The sequence below is a fragment of the Clarias gariepinus genome, chromosome 2, assembly GCF_024256425.1.
Source record: "Clarias gariepinus isolate MV-2021 ecotype Netherlands chromosome 2, CGAR_prim_01v2, whole genome shotgun sequence".
NCBI classification, from domain to species: domain Eukaryota; kingdom Metazoa; phylum Chordata; class Actinopteri; order Siluriformes; family Clariidae; genus Clarias; species Clarias gariepinus.
Window position 1 is genome coordinate 19,081,210 of NC_071101.1, and position 22,339 is coordinate 19,103,548.

The 22,339-nt window shown below is 36.5% G+C and overlaps 1 protein-coding gene across 1 annotated transcript in view; it reads left to right on the forward strand.

The window, feature by feature from the left end:
• Positions 1-5,503: 5,503 nt before the first annotated feature.
• Positions 5,504-22,339, forward strand: part of si:ch211-236l14.4 (SITS-binding protein) — a 29,919-nt gene continuing 13,083 nt past the window's right edge. Inside the window, exons 1-4 of the mRNA XM_053483045.1 lie at positions 5,504-6,427; positions 7,984-8,155; positions 15,932-16,139; positions 16,312-16,462. Of these exons, the coding sequence (XP_053339020.1) occupies positions 5,957-6,427; positions 7,984-8,155; positions 15,932-16,139; positions 16,312-16,462 (1,002 nt within the window). The 5' untranslated portion in view covers positions 5,504-5,956. The remainder of the gene's footprint in view (positions 6,428-7,983; positions 8,156-15,931; positions 16,140-16,311; positions 16,463-22,339) is intronic.

Genomic DNA, 22,339 nt, shown 5'->3' on the forward strand with positions numbered 1-22,339 from the left:
TTATAAACCTACTGTAATAATAAGATGTAAATCCCCTTAAGGTCAATTTTCGGGTCGGGTTTTTAAAGGTCGGAATTTTACAAAATCCGATTAATTAAGTGACAGTTTAAACAAACAAGTGTGTGTATACCTTCAAAGGGGAGGGAGATATTTTAAATATATTACCCCCTCTGAAGGTTGCATGTGTATCAAGGAAGGTTCGACTAACAAAGTTTTTGGAAAAAACATAATACATCCTCTATTTCATTAGCATTTGCAGGTTATGTACCTGCTGGTTCATTCTTTATTACTGGCTGGGGCACCTTTCTACCTTAGGCACATTATGTACATTTTCATTCCCACATTATGTACATTTTCAATCATCATGCACATGTACATACAGTAGAAGAAGTATTTTCATATTCATATATTATTTGATAACACCTCGTTAATGCACCTTAATCTTGACACAATTATTACCTCATTAATGCATCTTAAATTGTTAACAGTGTTCATTAATGCACCATAATTGTATATATATATATTTTTTCATTGCAATTCTTACAATTATTATTTGCTGCTTAAATGTTGTATATTATAAGAACTGGCTACTGTAATGATACAATTTCCTTTTAGAATTAATAAAGTACTCTATCTATCTATCTATCTATCTATCTATCTATACTGTACTACACATTGCTGCCATAATTCAATTTAAGGTTGTTGTTTTTTTGTTTGTTTGTTTGTTTGTTTGTTTGTTTGTTTGTTTGTTTTAATGGCATCAAAAACTATTGAAGTGTGTATACATTTTTGGGACCTTCTGCATACAGTGTTTGTGGTGTCTGCTCAGGTAGCTCCATCATAGGTTTCTCATTGAATGAAACAGTCGGCGGAGTCATCAGTTTTTTAGGAGAAAAATGGCACCTAAAAATTATCCAGTTGGCAGCCTCATCATTAACTTTTATGTCATCCTGTAAGCGTGTCACTGGCGTTTCCGACTGTAATGGTAGACAGAGTCGTCAGTTTGTTTGTTTGTTTTAATGCTGCTTAAACAATAGTACTGTGGACGTAGAAAATGTGGAGATTCAATAGATACATCAAAGTTGTTTTTTTTTTAAAGATTTTGTTCAGGCTAGACAAACTGTCAACAATACAAAAGAGCTAACTCTATGTCTGCTTATAAGTGAAAAAAAAGGTTCCATCATATTATTCAAAATACCACAAAGGCAAGGAAAGGAAAGAACTTTATTTATTAACTTGACTTTATTTAATATCCATCATGAGATGCTTTTAACTTCATGTCTATCCCTTCTCAGAAAATTAATGCAGAACTCTGGAGAATCTTCGCGTTCTTTCATATCTTTCATATTTTTGGGCTACAGGATACATTGGCTAGACGGAAGCATTACTCATGAAAAAAAGGAGGGAAACATCTATATCCACCCAGGTCACCCCAAACCATAAGGCCAAGGTGTTAGTGGTAAACATTTTTCAGCATCATTCTAAAAGACAAGATAATAAGGCAATGGTATGAGTATGATCGTGGCAGCATCATGTTATGGCAATTCTACAATTAACTGTATCTTTTAATTGTATGCAATTATACAATCTAATTGCTAATTCTTCCCATATAATTATATGACATAACACCACATGGAGCTTAGTCTCTCTTTAACTATTTAAAGCAACCCTCTTTCAGTAAGGCTTCTTATAAAACCCTTTTTAACAGTAGAGGGAAACCTTGATCCTTCCGCTTCCACATACCACATACTGGGAGCTCATCCACATATCTGACCCAACATTTAATACCAAGTTGCTGTGGGTGTAAAAATGACTTACTGTCTCATGAAAGGAACACTTGTCAGGGCTTCAATCCAATCCAGGCCTCCAGTAGGCAGGACTGCTTTCCCAGCCTGTGATCAGTCATGCGCATTAACTGCTCAGAGAAAATATATTACCATAAATCTGATATCTATAAATGATTCTCATCTATCCAACTAACATTCCTAATCTTAAAGTTTCAGTGATCTTATTAAACTATATTAAGGACAAGCAAGAACAGATCAAAATATAGGACTAAAACAGAACTTATTAACTTAAACTATGACGGAAGCGGATCAGTCATTGAAATCGAACGTCCCTTTTAAGTATTGAAAAGGGTCACTTAATTTCATTTTGTGTTTTAAACTTTGAGTGCATGGTGACTCAGAGGTTAGCGTTGTTGCCTCACATCTCCAACGTTGGGGGTTTGAATTCTTCTCATGATTTGTGGGTTTCCTTTGGGTGTTCCAGTTTTCCCTCACAGTCCAAAGACATGTGATGTAGTCTGAATGATGTTTCCAAATTGCTGGCAGTGTGTGATTGGGTGTTTGAGTGTTTGTGCACCTGTGCCCTGCAATGGGTTGGCACCTAATTCAGGGTGTCTAGGGTGCCTTAAGCTCCCTGGCATTGGCTCCAGCCCCTCTGAAACCCTATATAGGGCAACCAGCATGGAAAATACATGAATAAATTAATGAATTATAGATTGCACTGATTAGACTATAACAATGACTTTTTCACATCCTAAAAAAGTGATCTTGTCCTCACAACAAAAAGAATCTTTGCCTTATGAAAAGTGCAGTGTGTTTATTCTATCATTATGTACATCATATATAGTGTATTCTGTATATTTAAGAGAGTTCTACCAACAGAAAGAAAAGTCCTATTAATGATTTATGGCTATACATGTCTTGTCAAATAAATCTGCATTTGCAAGCAGTATTAGCTTGAAAGCAGAAAGTCTTATTAAACTGACCCAGTCATATATCTCTTATTCTGTACCAGGTAGCAGGAAGCCTGGAGCTTATTCCAGGGGCCTCAGGGCATGAGGCAGGATACAACCTGGGTGGGGTGTCAACACACAGACACTCATTCACACACTACAATTAGCCTATAACGTGCAAACTTGGATGTACACAGTTGGAAATTAACCCCTCAACCCTGGAGGTACAGAGCCATAATGTAAACCAATACACCCATCTGCTACCACGAATGTGTTGCATCCATTGAAAATAGTCTTAACAAAGACGTTAACTTGATGTTGTGATTTTTTGGATTGTATTAGGGGGAAGTGTCTGTTGTGTTTCTTTCACAGTCAGCTCTTGTTTCCTAAACAATAGCTTGGCGCAATGTGTGACACTCGGACAGCTTCAGTGGTCTCAGATGCCATGCGGTTGTTGGATCTGGTCCCTGCAGTGGACTCACAGTGCATAAGTCTTCTAAAAAATATATTTTGCAAAGGGTGTGCAAAGAGAAGATGTTCGTATGCAACTCGACTCCACTCAACCTTCATCCAAAGGTCTCACACTGTTCTCCCACTCTTCCATTTATAGATTTGACCAAGCAGTGTGTTTGTGACCGAAATTCTCTCTTAATGCAATAACATATTTTTCCAAATGTATGACACACAGCTTGTTGTGTTATCAAAATCTGAAATACTGTACTTCAAATTATGTGTTAATGCAAAGACAATACTTGTTCATTTTATTTGTGCTTTGTTTTGACTATTTGGCACTGAAACCTATACACAGTATTAACTGTCATATTATAGCAAGCTCCTGTAATGGATTTATTTTTGGTTGTTTGCTTATGTAAAAATAAACCTACAATGCTCAGATTATCATCTACAGTTCCTTTAGTCACATTGAATATCCTTCTGTGTGCGCTTTCTCCAGACGTGCTGTGTAAACAGTGTCTCAGGCATAACTTATAAATTATGACTTTTAAATTGCATGATCATGATGACATTTAAATAATGCTATTGTCTGTAAAGCACATAATAATTTAGTAAGATAAAAATAGATTGTAAAAAGGAAAATCGTCTAAGAGAAAACTACTCTCACTTTGGTTTGACCTGTGGCTAAGTCTCCGGTTGCAGAAGCAAAGAAAAAGCTATGGAAAGTTTTCTGACTAGGCTCATATTAAATGTCCAAAAGGAAGGGGAAATTGTAAATTGAAGATCCAGACGGGAAGATGGAAAACCTCTTTTGCTGAAACGAATATTATTGCTTGTAAAGGTCTGCAGTTTTATTACTTTTGTCAAACACTATTTTACAATCCCTCAAGGTACGTCTGTGGCATTTACTTTTTCCCCCACAACGTACTGATTGGGATATCAGTTTACGTGAATACTCATGAAAAAAGATCTGCGCCCATCTATATCATGGTTGGTGGTCCACATCATTCCATGGACTGTACATACATGATCCGTTGATTTTGCCGTTGAGGGTATGATGATACCAGAAGAGTTGACTGGGATTTTATTATGCACTATTTAAATAATTAGTGCTGTGTTTCAATTGAACTTATAGTATACTTATAATTCCATATTGGAGACCATTTTGAAACCAATTAAGCTTTCGCCTAAGATAACCTATTACTGACACGATTTAAACTGTATCTCACTTTTTTTCTACCACTGTCCTCAGGTTATGGAAAGTAGGACATGGCAGCAATCAGTCAAGCCTTTATTTATAGTAGTGTACTGCTCAATGGAGTTATATAGTTGACACCTGTAAATTGACACCTGGTCACTGGACGTGGCCCCAGTGCAACTTTGACACCAGACCATCGCTGCATTTGCAAGGTTGAACTTGACTTTAGCCACACTTGTTGACATCTGTGTATACCCTCTCTCTCTTTCTCTCTCTCACACAAACACACACATGCTAATTAAATCATAAACTGTTTTTGTTTTTTCTAATAAACCGGTTAGGAAATCCGCAACACATGTTGACTCCCTGCTCTCAGAGGTCTTCCAACTAATTTTATGCTTTTATAGGCATTGCAACCTTATCCAGTGACCAGTCATGCCTACAGCTGATGAGTTTTGCTCTGTGTGGCATTTTAATAATGTTGCTTATCAATTTGCACTGTCCTTGTCATGTTTTTTTTCTCTCTTCGCCCTATGTAATTGTTGTGCATTGAAATCTCATGAGATCAGACGTTTTTGAAACAAATCAGCCAGTTTATTTTCCTTAACCATGTGACAGTAAAAATGACTGAGATTAAATTGTTGTGTGTTCTAATGGGTGTGTTATTGGAGCTCCTGACCAAAGCTATGCATGATTTATGCATCGCACTGCTGCCACAAATGTTTAAGTAGATAAATATATAAAGTTGCTTGTACAGTCTTTTCCTAATAAAGTTGTAATACATCCGTCTAATGTTTCCATCGGGAAGTGTTTAATCAATGCTGAAATTCATTGGGCATGGCTAGAAAAAAAAAAAAATCCACCTTATAGATGCCAAAGTTAAAACAGTCGTGGCGCAGAAACCGCATCTGGAAGATCCATCAGTGAACTCACAACATGCCTTCAGTCACTTAGTGTCCAGAGTGACAAGCGTGCTAAGAATAGAAAGTACTTTACATTGATAAACGTGTACAAGTAAATAAATAAATAAATAAAGGCGTGTGGGAAACAGCCTCGCGCGCCTTCACCAAATGCGTCTTGTTGAAAGCGCAGTGAGGACGTGATGCAGAGAAGACTCATGTCTGTTCCCCAGAGCGCTCAGCTGGGAATATGAGGCTTCTGACTCTCTCCGCACCCTCAGTCCCCTCTCTCTTCTCCACCTTCCTGAAGCTGAAGAAGCGCTCTGCGGTTACGTCAGACTCCGGGGCGAAAAGTGCAGATCAAGCAAATAACGCGGCTAAGGAGCCGCTCTCAGACTCACTGCTCAGTCCTCTGTCCTCTGTCCTGTCACTAAGACTGAGACTGCTGCTAATAGCACTCCTGTAAGTCAGGACTACCTCTATCTCTCTTTTTCTCCTGCGCGCTTTGGGAACGTGTGTGACTTGATACGCGACCGGGGACATTCTCCTTCTCCATCCTCCAGCTTTATTTTCTCTGATCTTTGCGATTCCACGATGAGGCGTGGGAGGATTTCCCCACGACTCCACGACTGATTCGGTTTGTTTAACCGCCAGGGAGAGACCGACATGCCGCACGCGCGAGCCAGGAACCCGAGCCCCATCCCGGAGGTGACATGGGACACAGGGCACAAGGAGATGAACGAGACGTGGAAGGGGGCAGTGGCGTGTCTCGGGGTGGCCGTGTTCTTCGTGATGACCATTGGCATCATTTACTGGCAGGTGGTGGATCAGCCCAACAAGAACTGGATCCTAAAGGGCAGCTTCAGCGGGCTGGTGTGGGAGCGCAGGGCGCAGTCGCTCGTGGTGCAGACACTAACTGAGGACAAGACCTTCGTGCAGATCGACCTGGGACACGCGGGCGGCTCCGAGCCTGATGTGCCGTTCGTGCGCAACCTGTGCTGGCTTAACAAGACCGAGTTCTGCTACACATGGGACTCCGTGGCCGACGTGAGGATTTCTCTGGATGCCGGTGACGAGGCCGGGACCGAATGCTACACCGTTACCTGGACCCCGGTGCACTGTCACGTGGGGCTCAAGGTAGACACGGCGCGCGTGCGTGTGGAACATTGTTTGGCTCACACATCTTTATCAGATGAGAACTATTGTGGAACCAATAATATAGCAGATTAGTAGTTAAATGTATAGACATGGCCAAACGTTTTGAGAATGGCACAGATATCAATTTTCTAAAGTCTGCTGCTTCAGTGTTTTTAGATTTTTTTTTTTTTTGTCAGATTTTGGTTACTATTGAATGTATAATTACAAGCATTTCATCAATCCTGTGTCATGCCAGCTGTAAAGCATCCTGAGACCATTCATGTGTGGGGTTGATTGTCAGCCAAGGGAGTGAATAAAGCCATCCAAGTGTAGTCTGGTGATAACCAATGCCTTTTCCAGCATGATGGAGCATCTTGCCATAACGCAAAAGTGGATCGGGGAACAAAACCTCGAAATTTTGGATCCATGGTGGTCAATCCTCAAGAGACAGGTGGACAATATATATAGTCGAATTGCAGAGGTCTTGAAAAAGAAGGGTCAACACTGCAAATATCGACTATTAATGTGATTGTCAATAAAAGCATTCGACATTGATGAAATGCTTGTAAATATACTTCAGTATAACATAGTAACACCTGTCAAAAAGATCAAAAACACTGAACCAGCAGATATAAATGACATATATTTGTGTCATTTTTTCAAAACATTTGGCCACTTTCTGTAGACTATGCTTTAGTTTGTTAAGCACAAACAGCACAAATGCTCATTGTTTCCATTCGATTTATTTTTTAATCGTTGCTTTGCACCTACATCTTCTTTTGGGTTCAAATATCACCTCCGGTCTGTGTTTGTGGAGTTTGCATGTTCACCTTTGTTAGTGTAGCTCGAGCTGGTCATTGCAGGAGAAAAGCTGGGTTGGGTTCCTCCATGTACTCTGAATTTCTCCCATGTAATAAATTGATTGGATATAATATATCTATTATAATTGGGTGTGTGATAATGCATTTGCCTGTGCCTGCTGAGGGCTGGCACTGAGTCTCTTTCTCCTTGCACTCTGAATTTCCTAGGATAGTCTCCAACCTCTTTCAAAAGCCTTAACTGGGTAACTAGTATAAAAAATAGTTAGATGGATATTGTTATAAATTATTACACATATTCATCAAAATTTTAAAACAAACATGGCATCATTTATAGCACAACGACACAAGCTTTAATTCACATTAGGTCTCATGTCTCCAAGTATTCCGATTTTTCGTTGTTATGTGATAAATAAATCCTAAATCCTAATAAAGCAGTTTAAAAGTTTTCAGAGCTTAATCCCTTCTGCTTGTGCATTCCTTACCTGCATAATACTCATCATGTGGCTAGGCTTACACTCTATACAAGCTTGCTGAGCACAGCTATGGATAAAAAAGAAATCCAGATTTTTAAATAAAAGTAAAAGGTGACATAATTATTAATGTCATCTTTTACTTTTATTTCGTAAAAGGTGACATTAATCATTTTATTTAAATTATTTATGTCACCTTTTACAAAAATACCCTTTTTAACTTTTTCTTTGTCTCTCACTCATAGCTTGTATTTCTCCCTTCCAGGACTGCTTTTCCATGGATAATGTATCTTGGTACGGTGGGGCGAGTGTCCAAGCACCACGGTGGCCAATAAATGATGTGGACGTTTCAATGCAGCCCTTCACTGTCAGTGACCTGAGGGACAACCCCTTTGGCTTTGGTTCAGTGCTAGAGCGCTACTTCCTGGGCTCATCAGGTAAGAACCGGTCAAGAAGGGGTTCCACGTTAACAGCAGTGCTGTTCATATTACATATGCACATTACTCTACTAACCTCTTCCTCTTCAAGTGTATATCAAAGTCTATATTCACCTGTAGTGAATAACCAAATGATGCACAGCTCATAACGCAAAGTTGAATTCTTATTATTAAGGAGAAAATAATAATCGATGTTCATTAGTGTTCTAATGCCTAACAGTGGAATTGCCTAACAGTTGTCTTTTGATGCTATAATAAGCAAGATAGTGCCAGAAACACGGTGATTATAATACCCTGAGTGTTTATTTTTGGGTGTGAGCTCGATTGGGTAAACAGATGACATGCAGAAAGATGCAAATGGTTAATGTTATTTCTTGAAGAGCTATTGTGGAGACCCATGGGACTACAGATTACTAGGCTGACTATGAAAGGCATGTATGGCCGAGCAGCTGAAGTCCAAAAGTAATGCACCCAAACACTGTCTTTCTCTCTTTCACACACAAAAAGAAAACACGCCTTATTGTTTATTTCCGTTTATGTGCTCATGTATGTCCAAGTGAGATTAACATCAACAGTTGAAAGGGGAAGATGATCATTTGTGTTCCACACAGCTGAAAAGAATTAGATTACGACAAAGGACACAACAATAACTAAAGGACATCATTAATATCATGTCACCAACATCCTATTAAGATTTTTATGTTTTTTTTTAATTTATGTAACAATGTTACCAGCTGAAAGGGTCACCTGATTTTAATCCCAACACACTAAAGGGCATGTCGGATTAGTGAGCTGCCTGAAAGCCTCTTTAATTGAAGCACTTTAAGAGAGAAAAATGTGAAGCTGCTGGCCAGAGCTGTGGCCTAAAAACCCAAACAAAATCTGAGCACAGACGACAGATGTGTATGTAGTGCAGCCAGTTATTATGGCTTTGTCCTCCAGTATGTTGGATTTGAAATGGAGATAACTACCAGGTTAAAGTGGAAATTGTCTGAGATTACATTCGTCTGTAACTGTATTACTGTCAGAAATTACTGTTATTCCAGGGGACCTGAAGAACACAAACAGTTTAACATAAATAATCTTAAATATACCTCTAGTGTTAGGCACTTGGGTCAGTTGCTGATTGGACAATGACTGATTGTCCATGTACCTTTCCCCCTTTTGTCTCGTTGTCATGCTTATCAAGTTTCCTTAAGAAGATTTGACTTTCTCGCCACAGAGAAAACCCCATTACTGTATGTCAGGTTATTGTACAGTATGGTACAGTAGTGGTTTTACTGTTGCTGATTTGAAGTCAGGTGAAACCGTTTCCCTGGAATGCTCTTGTAGCCACTTTCCACAGAGAAAGTGATTACACTGCAACAGCTTCATCTTTATCACATTTTTCCATGAGATAATGTCTTAAATAAGACGATCATCCAATTCTTGTTTCATATTAATGCGTTATGTGGTTGATTTTGGCACCCCAAGTGTTTATCATTACGTTATCTTCTCTGCATCAGTGATTAATTGAGTCTCGTTTTTCATCCTCATGGCAGGCTAGCTCACATGCTTTGATTGTTCTTTCACTTCGGTTAACTTTACAGCCTTATTCTTGTTCTTGTGTTTGAATGAATGAACTCATCCTGCTCTTAATTGGAACTATTTATGTGCTATAGCTTTATAAAAGATGGACATGTTTATCATTTAATTTAATGGTGACCTTTTTACTTTATAGTCATTGCTTAGTTTTAAATTTCATTGTGTTTATATTCTGCATTTATAGATTTATAGTTTGTTATTAGTACTTCATTGACGTTGATATATGTTCCTAATCTGATATTATAATGTTTCTTAAAGATTAGTGTGGACCTGTCCTTAATGCAGGTTGTTCTCATTTGAAGGTTTTTTGTTTTGCATCTGTTTTTATCTATTTATATTTGAGTTTGGTAACCACAGTAACCTTTTGTTCTTGATCAAACATCAGTATCCATTTTCCATTATCCGTTAAAAGTTATGAGAGGCTCACAAAGAACCCTTCCTTAAATAAAGCTGAATTATTTGGCATACTTTGAAGTTTCCTCAGTTTATCATAGCAGATTAGACTTGGATGAGATAACTGAAGTTTGTTATCATCGCTAGTGTGTATGAATGATGGTGTGCGGAGTCCACTGAGTAGTGCACCTGCCACTAAAAACCAGCCAGGCTACAGGAAAAAAAATAGACTGTCTCACTGTCTTTCCTTAAATGCACTTTCTCAAGCCTAGAAATGGGTTTTTTAGAAAATTACCTCAAGATGAAAAAAGTACAGTTTTTCACATGTCTACAGGATTGGTTCGGTAACACTGTTGGGCTTTCTTGATAATATCATAACATTGATAGAAACCTTTAGCACTCTAAAGAAGATGCTTGGGTACGAACAAGTAGTAATTCAAGCAATTAAAGTCCATGTCATTACTTGCTTTGCAGGTTCCACTGTAGGACAAGCAATTGCTCAGAAAAATGAAATATAAATTACAGTAATAGCACTCAAATGGCACAAGTGGACCCAAACAAGAGCTGCACAATTAGATCCAAAAATCACATTGCAATTATTTTGACACATACTGAGATTGCAGTTCAATCTGGAATATGATATGTAACTATTAAATGTACCATTTTGCATACAAACTTATTTATCAAATCAAGGGTTAAAAAATTATTGCATATGCCAAAAATATATGCCAATATTTATCAGCTTAAAATTATTTAAAAATTAAACAAATATTTTAATTATTGACAAATTCTACATTACTTCCAGACTATGCATATATTTCTCTGTAATTGCACAGATCCATATTGCGATATCAGTTTTTATGCAATTAACTGTGCAGCACCATCCCAAAGCATTTTAGTAAAATGACTCCTAGAAAATACAGTATTTACTACACATTTTCTCATATTTCCTGTGTCATTATTTTGCCTTTATTTCTCTCCATAATTCCCTGCTACACCTTTGCACTTATCCCAGCGTTTCACCAGTGCTTGAATACCATCATGACTGCCATACCATGATCAGACTGCCTGCTTCACTGTTCGCCCAGAACCTCCTTAAATGGCCCAAACAGGCTTTTTAAAAATATTTGCACCATTTAAAAGTTCTCCTGTGGCTAGGACTCTCATCACTGTACTGTGATTGAAGTCTTCTGTAAACGTCAATCAGTTCTGTGTGTTCAAAACAAAGTAAGAGAAATTTTATCATAAGTCCCGGTGTAACTTGAAAGCCTCTTTGAATTGAAGTTGAATTATTCTTGTTTTCTTTTTTACTAATTAGACAACATATTCATACTTTTACATCACATTGTCCTTAAGCAATGTTCTCAAAAACCGTCAGCTTGTTTGTAGCCATATTAATTTCCACTTTTTACACTTTTTGAATCACAGACAGGTAATATGATGAATTTTATGAATTTAATTTTCACGGTTCATTGAGCCCTCCCAAAGCTTCCCAGCATGCTCCACAAATCACACCTTCAGCACTCCTGTGCATACTCTTGAGTCGTAAATAAGTGCGTGAATGTGGCAGGTGTGAAAGCGCAGCCCATGTGGCAGACAGCAGGATGTCGTCCCACACCGTTTCCTTTGATTCGGCGTCTCAACTTCACAGGCCATACTGCATCTACAGGGATCCCTTACACAGTGCAGGACTGGATGATAAATAATTTTTAAAAAATCTTTATGGTCTTTATGGTTTGAGTTTGTTTGAAGTTCTTACCTAATGGACATAAATCATAATGCATTTTGTTAATAAATCATTTAATTAATGGTAAAGAATTGCGTTTAAGACTTTAGAACATCTTGGAAGTCTTTAAGAGAAAAGAAAAAGGACAACAGCATTATGCATTCATCTTTCTCATAAAGCTGAAGTGGAAAATATTTCAGGAAAGCTGGTAGTGTTTGCTGTAGAGAATTGTTCTAAAAATAAGACACTGCTCACTTAAGAACCCACCTTGGTCATAATTCAGACTAAAAGTCTCTTAAAATGTTCCCGAATGACAGTTATTGATTCCCTCCTTTGCAAATTCTTGTATGTTGCACTCACCTCGCAAAAGCGCCTTTTCTAGTTAAGAAAAAATAATAATAAAAGAGAGAGAGACTAAGGGTGCAACTGATACCAAAAATAGGACCATACGCAGGTCTACACAACTTCACACATGTACATTCTGCAGCTCTAAGTTTTCCACTTGATCTCCTTCCCAATTCATTCGAATTTGAAGTATATGAAGTTAAGTTTGCTATAAAAACATCTGGCCAACTCAGTGGGAATTTGTGGGATTTCAAACATTCTTTAATAGCTTGTATTTATAGTTTCCAACCTGTAAATGTCATTTGTTTTCAGTTCTTAGTTAAAAATATCCAATCAACCCAAAAAGTGTGAGACTAGAGTGAGAGTGAAACGTCTGTTAGTCTACTTAATCATATTAGAGTACTTAATATTGCCATTGGCCATAACGTAGACTTTCTACCTGAGGGATATTACTTAGTCAAGCGTAGCCTCTCAGTAATAATGCATTCATCATTTAAAGAACCTTTTATTAAAGAACCAGGGGTTATCAAACATGGTGAACCTCAGGAACCCATATATATACTCCAGACATCCTCAGTAGAGATTTATTTCTTGAGTATCATTAAATGCTTACAATAACAATAGTACATTAGAATTTTTATCTGTTTCTTAAAGGGAAAAAAATTACAAGCTATATCTATACATTTTTATATTAGGTCCAAGCTGATATTATTTATTGGTCTGCGTGTTTTTTTGATTAATTAAGGTGTAAGAGTAAAACCTATTTAATTCAAATGACAGGTTAGACTAAGATCATTAAGAATTTTCTAATAAATATAATAACATTGATATGATGTGATAGGATTTCTACTACTACTTAATCAAAAGGCTATGCTTCATGAACTCCTGGGGGGTCCTGTGATCACTGATGTGGTTTCCCAAACAGGTTGAGGACATGAAGGCACAAACAAAAGCATCAGGATTATGCAGATAATATCCTGAACTCTATATGCATGCTCTATATGCACTCTATATGCTCTATATGCCCATGTACTAACAGGGCTTAATTTTTACGGTTTAATGGGGTGAAGGTAGGGGAGTACATGTTTTTAGAAATGTGTGGAAAACCACATGCTCTTAAAAATACATGCAATTCTGAAGGATTGCCATTTTTTTAAAATAAAACTGAAAACAAAAGCAAAGGAACAAAGAACTTTAGTTTGTTTGTAAGTGTGTGTTGGGGGGTGCTGCATATGCATGTGTGTGTGCGCATGAGGGGGCATTCTGACACGGTGGAGAAATCTGAGAGGCAGCGGGAATTCCAAGGAGGGCAGCCACATCTGCGGACACAATTATCTGGTTCACATCATCTCATCATTTCACATGGGCGTAGAGCTGCACCACCCAAAACTTCCAAGCTAGGCTTCAGGTTTCTGACCTCAAATTGCCCTTTCTAGATCAATTTTATGTTTATAAAGTATGTATGCATAAACTATATTTAAAGTTGAAGAACTCCTTTTTTTTTACACTTGTTTTTATAGTAAATTACAGATCAAGTCTTACTAAAAGTGGATTAATATTAGCTGACTAAATAAAACCGGGAAAAAATGCATTTGACACATGCCAGCTATATCTCTGATTATTATCTATAATTGTTGTGTAGTACTGTATGTTTATTTCTGGCCATGAATATAGCAATTGGGTGACAACAAATAAACAAAATGGTATTGAGGGATTGCTGGTGCCATTGGGAACCTGCACTATTGTGCTGATCCAGTTTTAGAGTACTTTTCCCAGCTTCACTGACCTGTAGACAAAATTGCTGACCTCATTTATAGATGAATATAATAGAACGTGGGAACACATTGTTCATGGGCAGTTAGGGCTTCAAATGCTTTAAACAAACATTTAACACTAATCTGTCTAAAAATTAAATAGTTTATCATTTTTTATTAGAATAAAGATAATTTTATTTACTTAATAGCCAAAAATTAATAAAAGAAATGTTTAAGAAATGTATGATTTTGGTATTTTCAGGTTGATACTTTTCAAGTGGTCTAGATATTAATTTTCCTGCTGCTTTGTTTAAATTATATTCTATATTTATATTCTATATTAAACTATATTATTTTAACTAGGATTTTACATTCTACATATTTTTTTGCATTAAAATAGCTGCAGTTTTTGTTAAAGGGAGTAGTCTTTTGTAAAAACTAAAAAAGTCTATGTTACATTCACTCATGTAGAAATGTGCATAGTTATTAATCACATAAATATTTTACGTTTTACATTTTGTGGGTTTTTGTGACCTGACGTAGAGTAATAGCAATTTTTAAATGAGGTCTTTTTCAGCTTTTTAAATTTCTCATGATATGTTTTTTTAAAATATTTTTTAAAGAAAGATTTAGAAGGATTCAGGTTTCTTTGGTAAGCTGCTCCAAACATAAAGTACTACACATTTGAAGAGGTCTTGTTGCTTCATTTAAATTCAAATCATTAATAGTTCTTTATGTATTTACAATACTTCCTGCTTCGCCCCTGTAATGCCACCTTGAATCCTAAGAAATGGTTCGGCATCCAAGATTTGTGGGTATTTACTTTTTATGAGCCCACCTAACCCTGGCCATTTCATCTGATCAATCCATACTGAAATGCCACAGATGTATAATAAATGATATAAAGATAGATTTTGTGTGTATTTATGAATGTTAGCAAATATAAATATATCTGTTTTAATTTAAAAACCTTTTAATTCCATGGTCCTCGCTGATTTTTTTTCTTTCTACACCGTTGAAAATATTTAAAATATACAATAATGTCCTTTGAGCAGTCGATAGTGACATGTGTCTGATTTTTCACAAGCTCTAATCTGAGATTAAGTTTTGAATTTAAGAACTTACGTTTTGGTCTTGTTTTCCTGGGAAGGTCTTCATAAGAGCCAGTTTTATCAAAATACTTGATGGGTTTTGCAAATGCACTTGAAAATACTGTAAAATACTGAAAATACTGACCATAATGTCTTAAAATAAAAAATGACAGTTGTTATTGTTGTTACTAAATTACCTGATGCCATATGTGTTATTTCAGAATTTTAAAAGAAAAAAAATCCAGTATTGTTCTAGATTGTAGAAAATAAATTGGACAAAAATGGTAGAGGGAGAGAGATTTTTACATGTGAGTCTGTGCAAACTGTCATGAAATTCATGTGACAAAGAACAGCATTCACTCATCCTTAGTAAGTGCCTGCTCAGGGTCACAGTGGTATAAATTATGGTAGAATATAAATTTGTGTATATTTTGTAAACCTTCAGAGCCAAAATTTACAGACCTTCCTGTTACTGCTAGCATTTCTACATCTGGGTTTTGGGGCATAGTGTTATACAGTAGTATGCGATTTCAATTTGTCATCTTTTCTTTAAAAAAAAAAAACACTTTGAATGACCTCTGTATATAAAATGTGCTACTGTATATCATTAACTTGCCTTGCTTTCTGGATATAGCCACACCCACTTTATCTGAATACAGATACAGATCCAATAACCAGATACAGATAGACATACAAACAGTATAGTGTTAGTAGTGTTACTGTATATTCCTTAAAATGCTATTCTGTAATGTCATTTATGTGTGTAAGTATGCATGCAACTTTACACACATACATGTAAGCAAGGCAAAAGATAGCAAGTACATGATCAATACTAAAACATACCACATTGACAAGAAATGTGTATATTTTTGATCTTTTGCAGGTGTGGCAGTACTGGTGGCCCCTCACATCCCTCTGCACGTAGGAGTAGAAAGCAGGCAGCAGTTCTGTCTTCAGACAACTCCCAGTATGGCTCGACTTCCACTTCAGTACACTGTCTGCGTGGGAGAGAATGTCAAAGCCGTTTACCAAGATTCGATACAGCAGCTCTCCATGTCCAACCGAGTACTGCCCAGCATGAATGTCTTACAGTATGGATCATTCACAAAGTCCTATGCCTAATGATAATAACATGTGTCATGTGTAATGGCTATATTTGGCTATATTTTGTTAGAATTTGTTTGAATTGTGGTTTCCCTGGTACATTAAATATTGGACAGCACTTTAAATAATAACCCTGCACTCTTCTTTTCCATTGTCGAGGCTGCCTTTCTGGAAACTTCCAGCAAGTGTGGACTTAGAGGCGAAGATTGAAAGGGAGCTGAGAACCTTTTCTAACCGGCTAAAGAGGCACCACCTAGGGGAAGGGGTCATCAGCCTGGATGAACATTCCACATCTCTCTTGTCCAACATGGTAAGTGGCTCTTTCATCGCCCTGTTATAAATCTTTATCCTGGTACATAGATAGTGGTTAGAATGAGACAGTGATTATTTTTGGTTTCTGTGAACCATTGTAAAATAATCTTAAATAAAAACAATCATATGGTTTAACAAGTGAAACAAATTAACATACAATCAACACCAATAAAACCAATTTAAAACGATTGTTGTCGTATGTTTTTGCAAAACAATTGTAAAATTTATTACATTTACCCTTCTGAGTGTTGCACATTGGTAATTCTATTCTGTAATGCTTTATCAGCTTTTATATTACATATATTAATGGGTCAGTGATATTTTGCTTGCCTCATTATTATTGCCTCAGTATTATTATTATTATTATTATTATTATCCTTGGTGCTGTCGGAGTTGCATGCAGAATTTGGCACTGTTATTCAATTGAAAAGGTTTGAAAACACATCTGTCTTGACTGACAGATCACTATGCTGTAAGCATTATATATAACTTTGGAGAGCTTATGAATTTCAGCACGATGTCCAGAGTTATTCTCCTTTTATATTAAGCCACTTAGACATATCATTTACACATGACATAATGTTGGTTTTCATTTAATTATGCTGATGATAGATAATTACCAGGTCAGGCTAATTTATCAGTATCATTATTGCTGTGGAGAGGGTCCAAACACGGCATATAATAAACACATGCATAAATCAAAACACCTTTCTCCTTTGTTCTTCTATGAGGATAATGACTTTACTTTGGAGATTTGGTGATCAGAAAGGAATTTGTTAAAGCTTGCAAGTTGAAAGTTTTTTTTGTTTTTTTTTAGTTTCCTGGACAAATTTTCCATGTGAATTATTGTTACCCTTAATAAAAATGTCCAGAATAAATAATACATACATGTCTTTGTATGTCTATGTGTGCATGTGTGTGTATATGCATGCCTATCCATTATTTGATATGTGCATGAAAGCTGTGCTGTTGTTCCACATAACAATGAGATTTTACATGTGTTAGACTAAAAATAGGAGGCAGAAATAGGTAAGCATTCAAGTATACCATATATATGTAGTTTAATCCTCTTGAGGAAGCACTCTATCCTGGTCCAGGTCAATCCTGGGAACTTATTTCCATTTCTTTTGAATATATATTTAAAATTTATTTTTTGTAAAAGTAAGGATAAATTAATATATAGAGCAAATTATGGATTGTATAAAATAGTGTAAGTGTAAATGTGTCTAAAGTTTTTAGGATTTTATACTTTGATGAGCCATATGTGTTACATTTTGTACTGCAGTGGAATTGAGCTTGTCTGCTTGATTTAATATTATTTTTCTTTTATTAAAGATGTAAGAGGAGTTTTTTGTACATAAATCTTTGTTTGGTCTGGAAGAAATGCACTCGGTCAGTCTGGCAGTTTTACATGAAAAAACGGGAATGTGTGAAAGCAGTCTTGAAATTCCGTGTGGTCAGTTATAAAGTTTATGAAGTTCCTGATCTTAATCAATGCCATAGGCTGGGGCCCAACTGAAGGCATTCTACTTTCACAGTAGGAAGAGTCATCCCAGGACTTGGAAGCCTGGAGTGTTAGAGTAGAAGCATCTGACATAAAAAGCTAACGGCTGTGCTGTTAACTTCAGCCTGACAGAAAAATGGTTTGGTGCTAGTTGGTGTGTATGAACTTGAAAGGCATTATTTTTTCCAAGCAGAGGTCAGTGAGGTGCAGGACCGGTTCTTCTGAGATGAGAAGACAGTCCTCAGGTTCACTGAAATGTCAGTAGGAGAGGAAATAGTTTGCTGTGCTGTACACTAAATACATTAAAACTGTTTACAGCTTTATTGTCATTGTAACGAAATACACAAACATATTACCTGACTTTTAGCCAGATTTACAGTATTGTGCGAAGGCCATTTATCCATATTAATTTAATTCTGTAGATTACATTAAAAAAGTGTTTCACTGCGACAAGCTGAAAAATTAACAATGTTATTTGGTGTTTACTTCACCAGCAACCTCATTTCCCCTCTCGTCTGTTATCTTTAGCATTCAGCATCAACAGTATACTAATCTCCGGCCTGATCATTTGCCTTCATGTGCACCTGTTTCTCACTAGTTCATGCCTTAAGTTATATGTTTTTAGATGCCTTAAGTTAGATGTGTTTTAAGATTAAATGATCCATAGTGGTTTAGAAAACAAAAAAAATTGCTCTGAAACTGGTCAGGTACAGGGACTGAAATTAAAATGAGAGTTGGCAAAAATTGGCCAAATATGGGAACTCTATGCTGCTTTGCGGCAATGAAAATTGCTAAAAGCGCTATACAAATAAAATTGAATTGAATTGAATTGAAGACCTTTTCACAGTACGGTATATCCATTTAGATTTATCCAAATTAAAAGGTAAGGTGACAGAATAGTAAGAATTCTTTTTGAATTGTTTTGGTGGGTAGAACTGCATGCCTGTCATTATGGTAAATAAATAAATACTGTATAATAAACAGCATAATATAATAAACACAATAACAATCAATAAATGATTTCTGTTATTATTTAAATTTAAGTTTTAACCCTAGTGGAACAACCTCAATATATTATTTTGTAATGTGAAACACTTTAATAATAGTTTAAACCAACATAAAAAATACAAAGCTATTGATTAAAGTAATGTGCTTGTCATTAAAAACGAGGAAATACAAAAATAAAGTGTCTTGGCTCACAGTCAAAATATGATATTTAAATATACCTTTATCTTCTTTTCCTTATTTGGGAAACAAGACTTAAAAAAAAATTGAAATATATTGCGGTTGGGGCAAGTGATACATAGTTAGATGAGTAACAAATTCATAATGAGTTTTCCCAGGCCATCACAGATACTCAATGGTTAATTGAATTTCTTATTTGTATTACCAATTAAAATGATTTTTTAGCCAAATGTTTATTTTTATTTATCCAAATTAAAAGGTAAGGTGACAGACTAGTAAGAATTCAACACCAGTGTTTTGTTGGGTAGAACTGCATGTCTGTCATTTAGGCTTAAATTTCTTTTATGATCCTGAATCCTCCAAAAAGGTTAAAAGTGGTATACAGGAGTTGAAAAGAAAAGAATAGAGCTGAGAAGAGTTATTTTACCTTAAAATAACATGCATAAGTACAACCAACAGCTTGACTTGGAATGAGCCCGGTTATAAACTTGCTTGCCAGTATTCTCTGTTTATTGCTTAGATCCTTCATAGCGCACCATAGATTTTAGCATGGCAGAATGATTGCTCTGAGCTTACTTTATTTTTTTATTTTTACACACATTGTGTTGCGGTTATGGAATGAGTCATGGTAAATTTGTTAAAAAGATTATTTTCCATACTGTAAAAGCAACAACAGAAAAAGAATCTTATTGTCTCAGAAGCGTGTGTGTAAGGAATACAGACATGGTTAACCTTCGTAAGGAGGAAAGCCTATTCAACCACAGAGGTGCCATGACACTTAAGCAGTGAGATCGTTCATATGATCACGAGCTTTGAATTTGATTCTTGCTGTAACAGGAAGCCAGTGTTTTCAGTAGTGAGCCTCAGTAGGGGAGTCACATGAGAGACGTTACCAGATAAACAGCAGCATGTATCTAGATGTGTTATTCAGTACAGAGTACAGAGTCAAACTAGCCATGTCTGGATGAATGTCTAATTCAATTCAATTCAATTTAATTTTAAGCGCAACACAAATAAAATGTACTCAAATTAGACAAAAAAGACTATCGATTATGTGACTTTCTGCAAAGTTGCAAAAAAGAGATATGCAGGGTCTAGTAGATGTGATGGGTTCTGAAAACTCTGATCTAAGATTTAGATTTTTACTTCCAGCGAGCATATCAGATCTGTTTTATTAGTGTTGAGTTTCAGATTATGGGTGTTTATTCATAAGAGATAAGGTGATAAGCATAGCGTTTATAGAAGATCCATTAGATCTAATCATAGAGCCCAGATATTTGGCTTATAAGGAAAATAAGAGTAGACCTCAGACTTAAAGATAGAAGGAACTAGACAGCTTTATAGTGATGCATTAATCATAGCAGTTAATAACTGGATGCAGTATCACTTTAAGTGGAAAAGCTATTAGTGTAAGAGGACACAAGCAGAGAAGTGGTATCAATGAAGTTAAGTAGCCGGCAGAATAATATAGAGTAATGTAGATAAATACAGCACTATTTAATACAAACCAAACGAAAAAAAATTGGGACATGGTACAAATTGTGAATAAAAAACAAAATGCAATGAAGTGGAAGTTTCAAGTTTAAATATTTTATTCAGAATAGAATATAGATAACATACAGTATCAAATGTTGAAAGTGAGACATTTTGAAATTCATAAGAGCTACACATTCCAAAAAAGTTGGGACAGGAAAAGTTAAATGTACATAAAAGAATCAGCTGGAGGGCCAATTTGCAACTTATTTGGCAACATGATTGGGTATAAAAAGAGCCTCTCAGAGTGGCAGTGTCTCTCAGAAGTCAAGATGGGCAGAGGATCACCAATTCCCCCAATGCTGCGGCGAAAAAAATTGGCGCAATATCAGAAAGCGTTTAAAGTTATCATCATCTACAATGCATAATATCATCCAAATATTCAGAGGATCTGGAACAATCTCTGTGCGTAAGGGTCAAGGCCAGAAGACCATACTGGATGCCTGTGATCATCGGGCCCTTTTTCCTGTAATAGAAATCACAACATGGGTTTAGGAATACTTCCAGAAAACATTGTCAGTGAACACATTCGCCGTTGCCAGCTAAAACTCTAACGGTCAAAAAGAAGCCGTATCTAAACATGATCCAGAAGTCCAGGCGTTTTCTCTGGGCCAAGGCTCATTTAAAATGGGCTGTGGCAAAGTGGAAAACTGTTCTGTGTTCAGGCGAATCAAAATTTTAAGTTCTTTTTGGGAAACTGGGACGCCATGTCATCCGGACTAAAGAGGACAAGGACAACCCAAGTTGTTATCAGCGCTCAGTTCAGAAGCCTGCATCTCTGATGGTACAGTATGGGGTTGCATGAGTGTGTGTGGCATGGGCAGCTTACACATCTGGAAAGGCACCATTAATGCTGAAAGGTATATCCAAGTTCTAGAACAACCAGTTCTCCCATCCAGACGTCGTCTCTTTCAGGGAAGACCTTGCATTTTCCAACATGACAATGCCAGACCACATACTGCATTAATTACAACATCACGGCTGCGTAGGAGAAGGATCCGGTCCTGAAATGGCCAGTCTGCAGTCCAGATCTTTCACCCATAGAAAATATTTGTCGTATCATAAAGAGGAAGATGCAACAATGAAGACCTAAGGCGTTGAACAACTTTTTCTATTCCTAAACTTGAGCAACTTGTCTCCTCAGTCCCCAGACGTTTGCAGACTAATATAAAAAGAAGAGGGGATTCCACACAGTGGTAAACATGGCCTTGTCCCAACTTTTTTAAGATGTGTTGATGCTATGAAATTTAAAATCAACTTATTTTTCTCTTAAAATGATACATTTTCTCAGTTTAAACATTTAATATGTCATCTGTGTTGTATTCTGAATAAAATATTGAAATTTGAAACTTCCACATCATTGCATTGTGTTTTTATTCACAATTTGTACAGTGTCCCAACTTTTTTGGAATCAGGTTTTTACTTTTTTTGTAGGTTCGTTGGAGGCATCTGCTGCCTCACAGCTACTGGGTTGACAGGTTTGATTCTAATTTATTCATACCCGAGTTCTTTATGTAGAATTTTTTTCCAAATTTTTTTAGCGTGTGTTGGTTTCCCCCCACTTCACAAAAACCATTGGATACACTGGCTAGACTGGCTGACAACAGTAGATTGACTGGCTAAGATAAATCACTCCCAGGTGTTAACTATGAG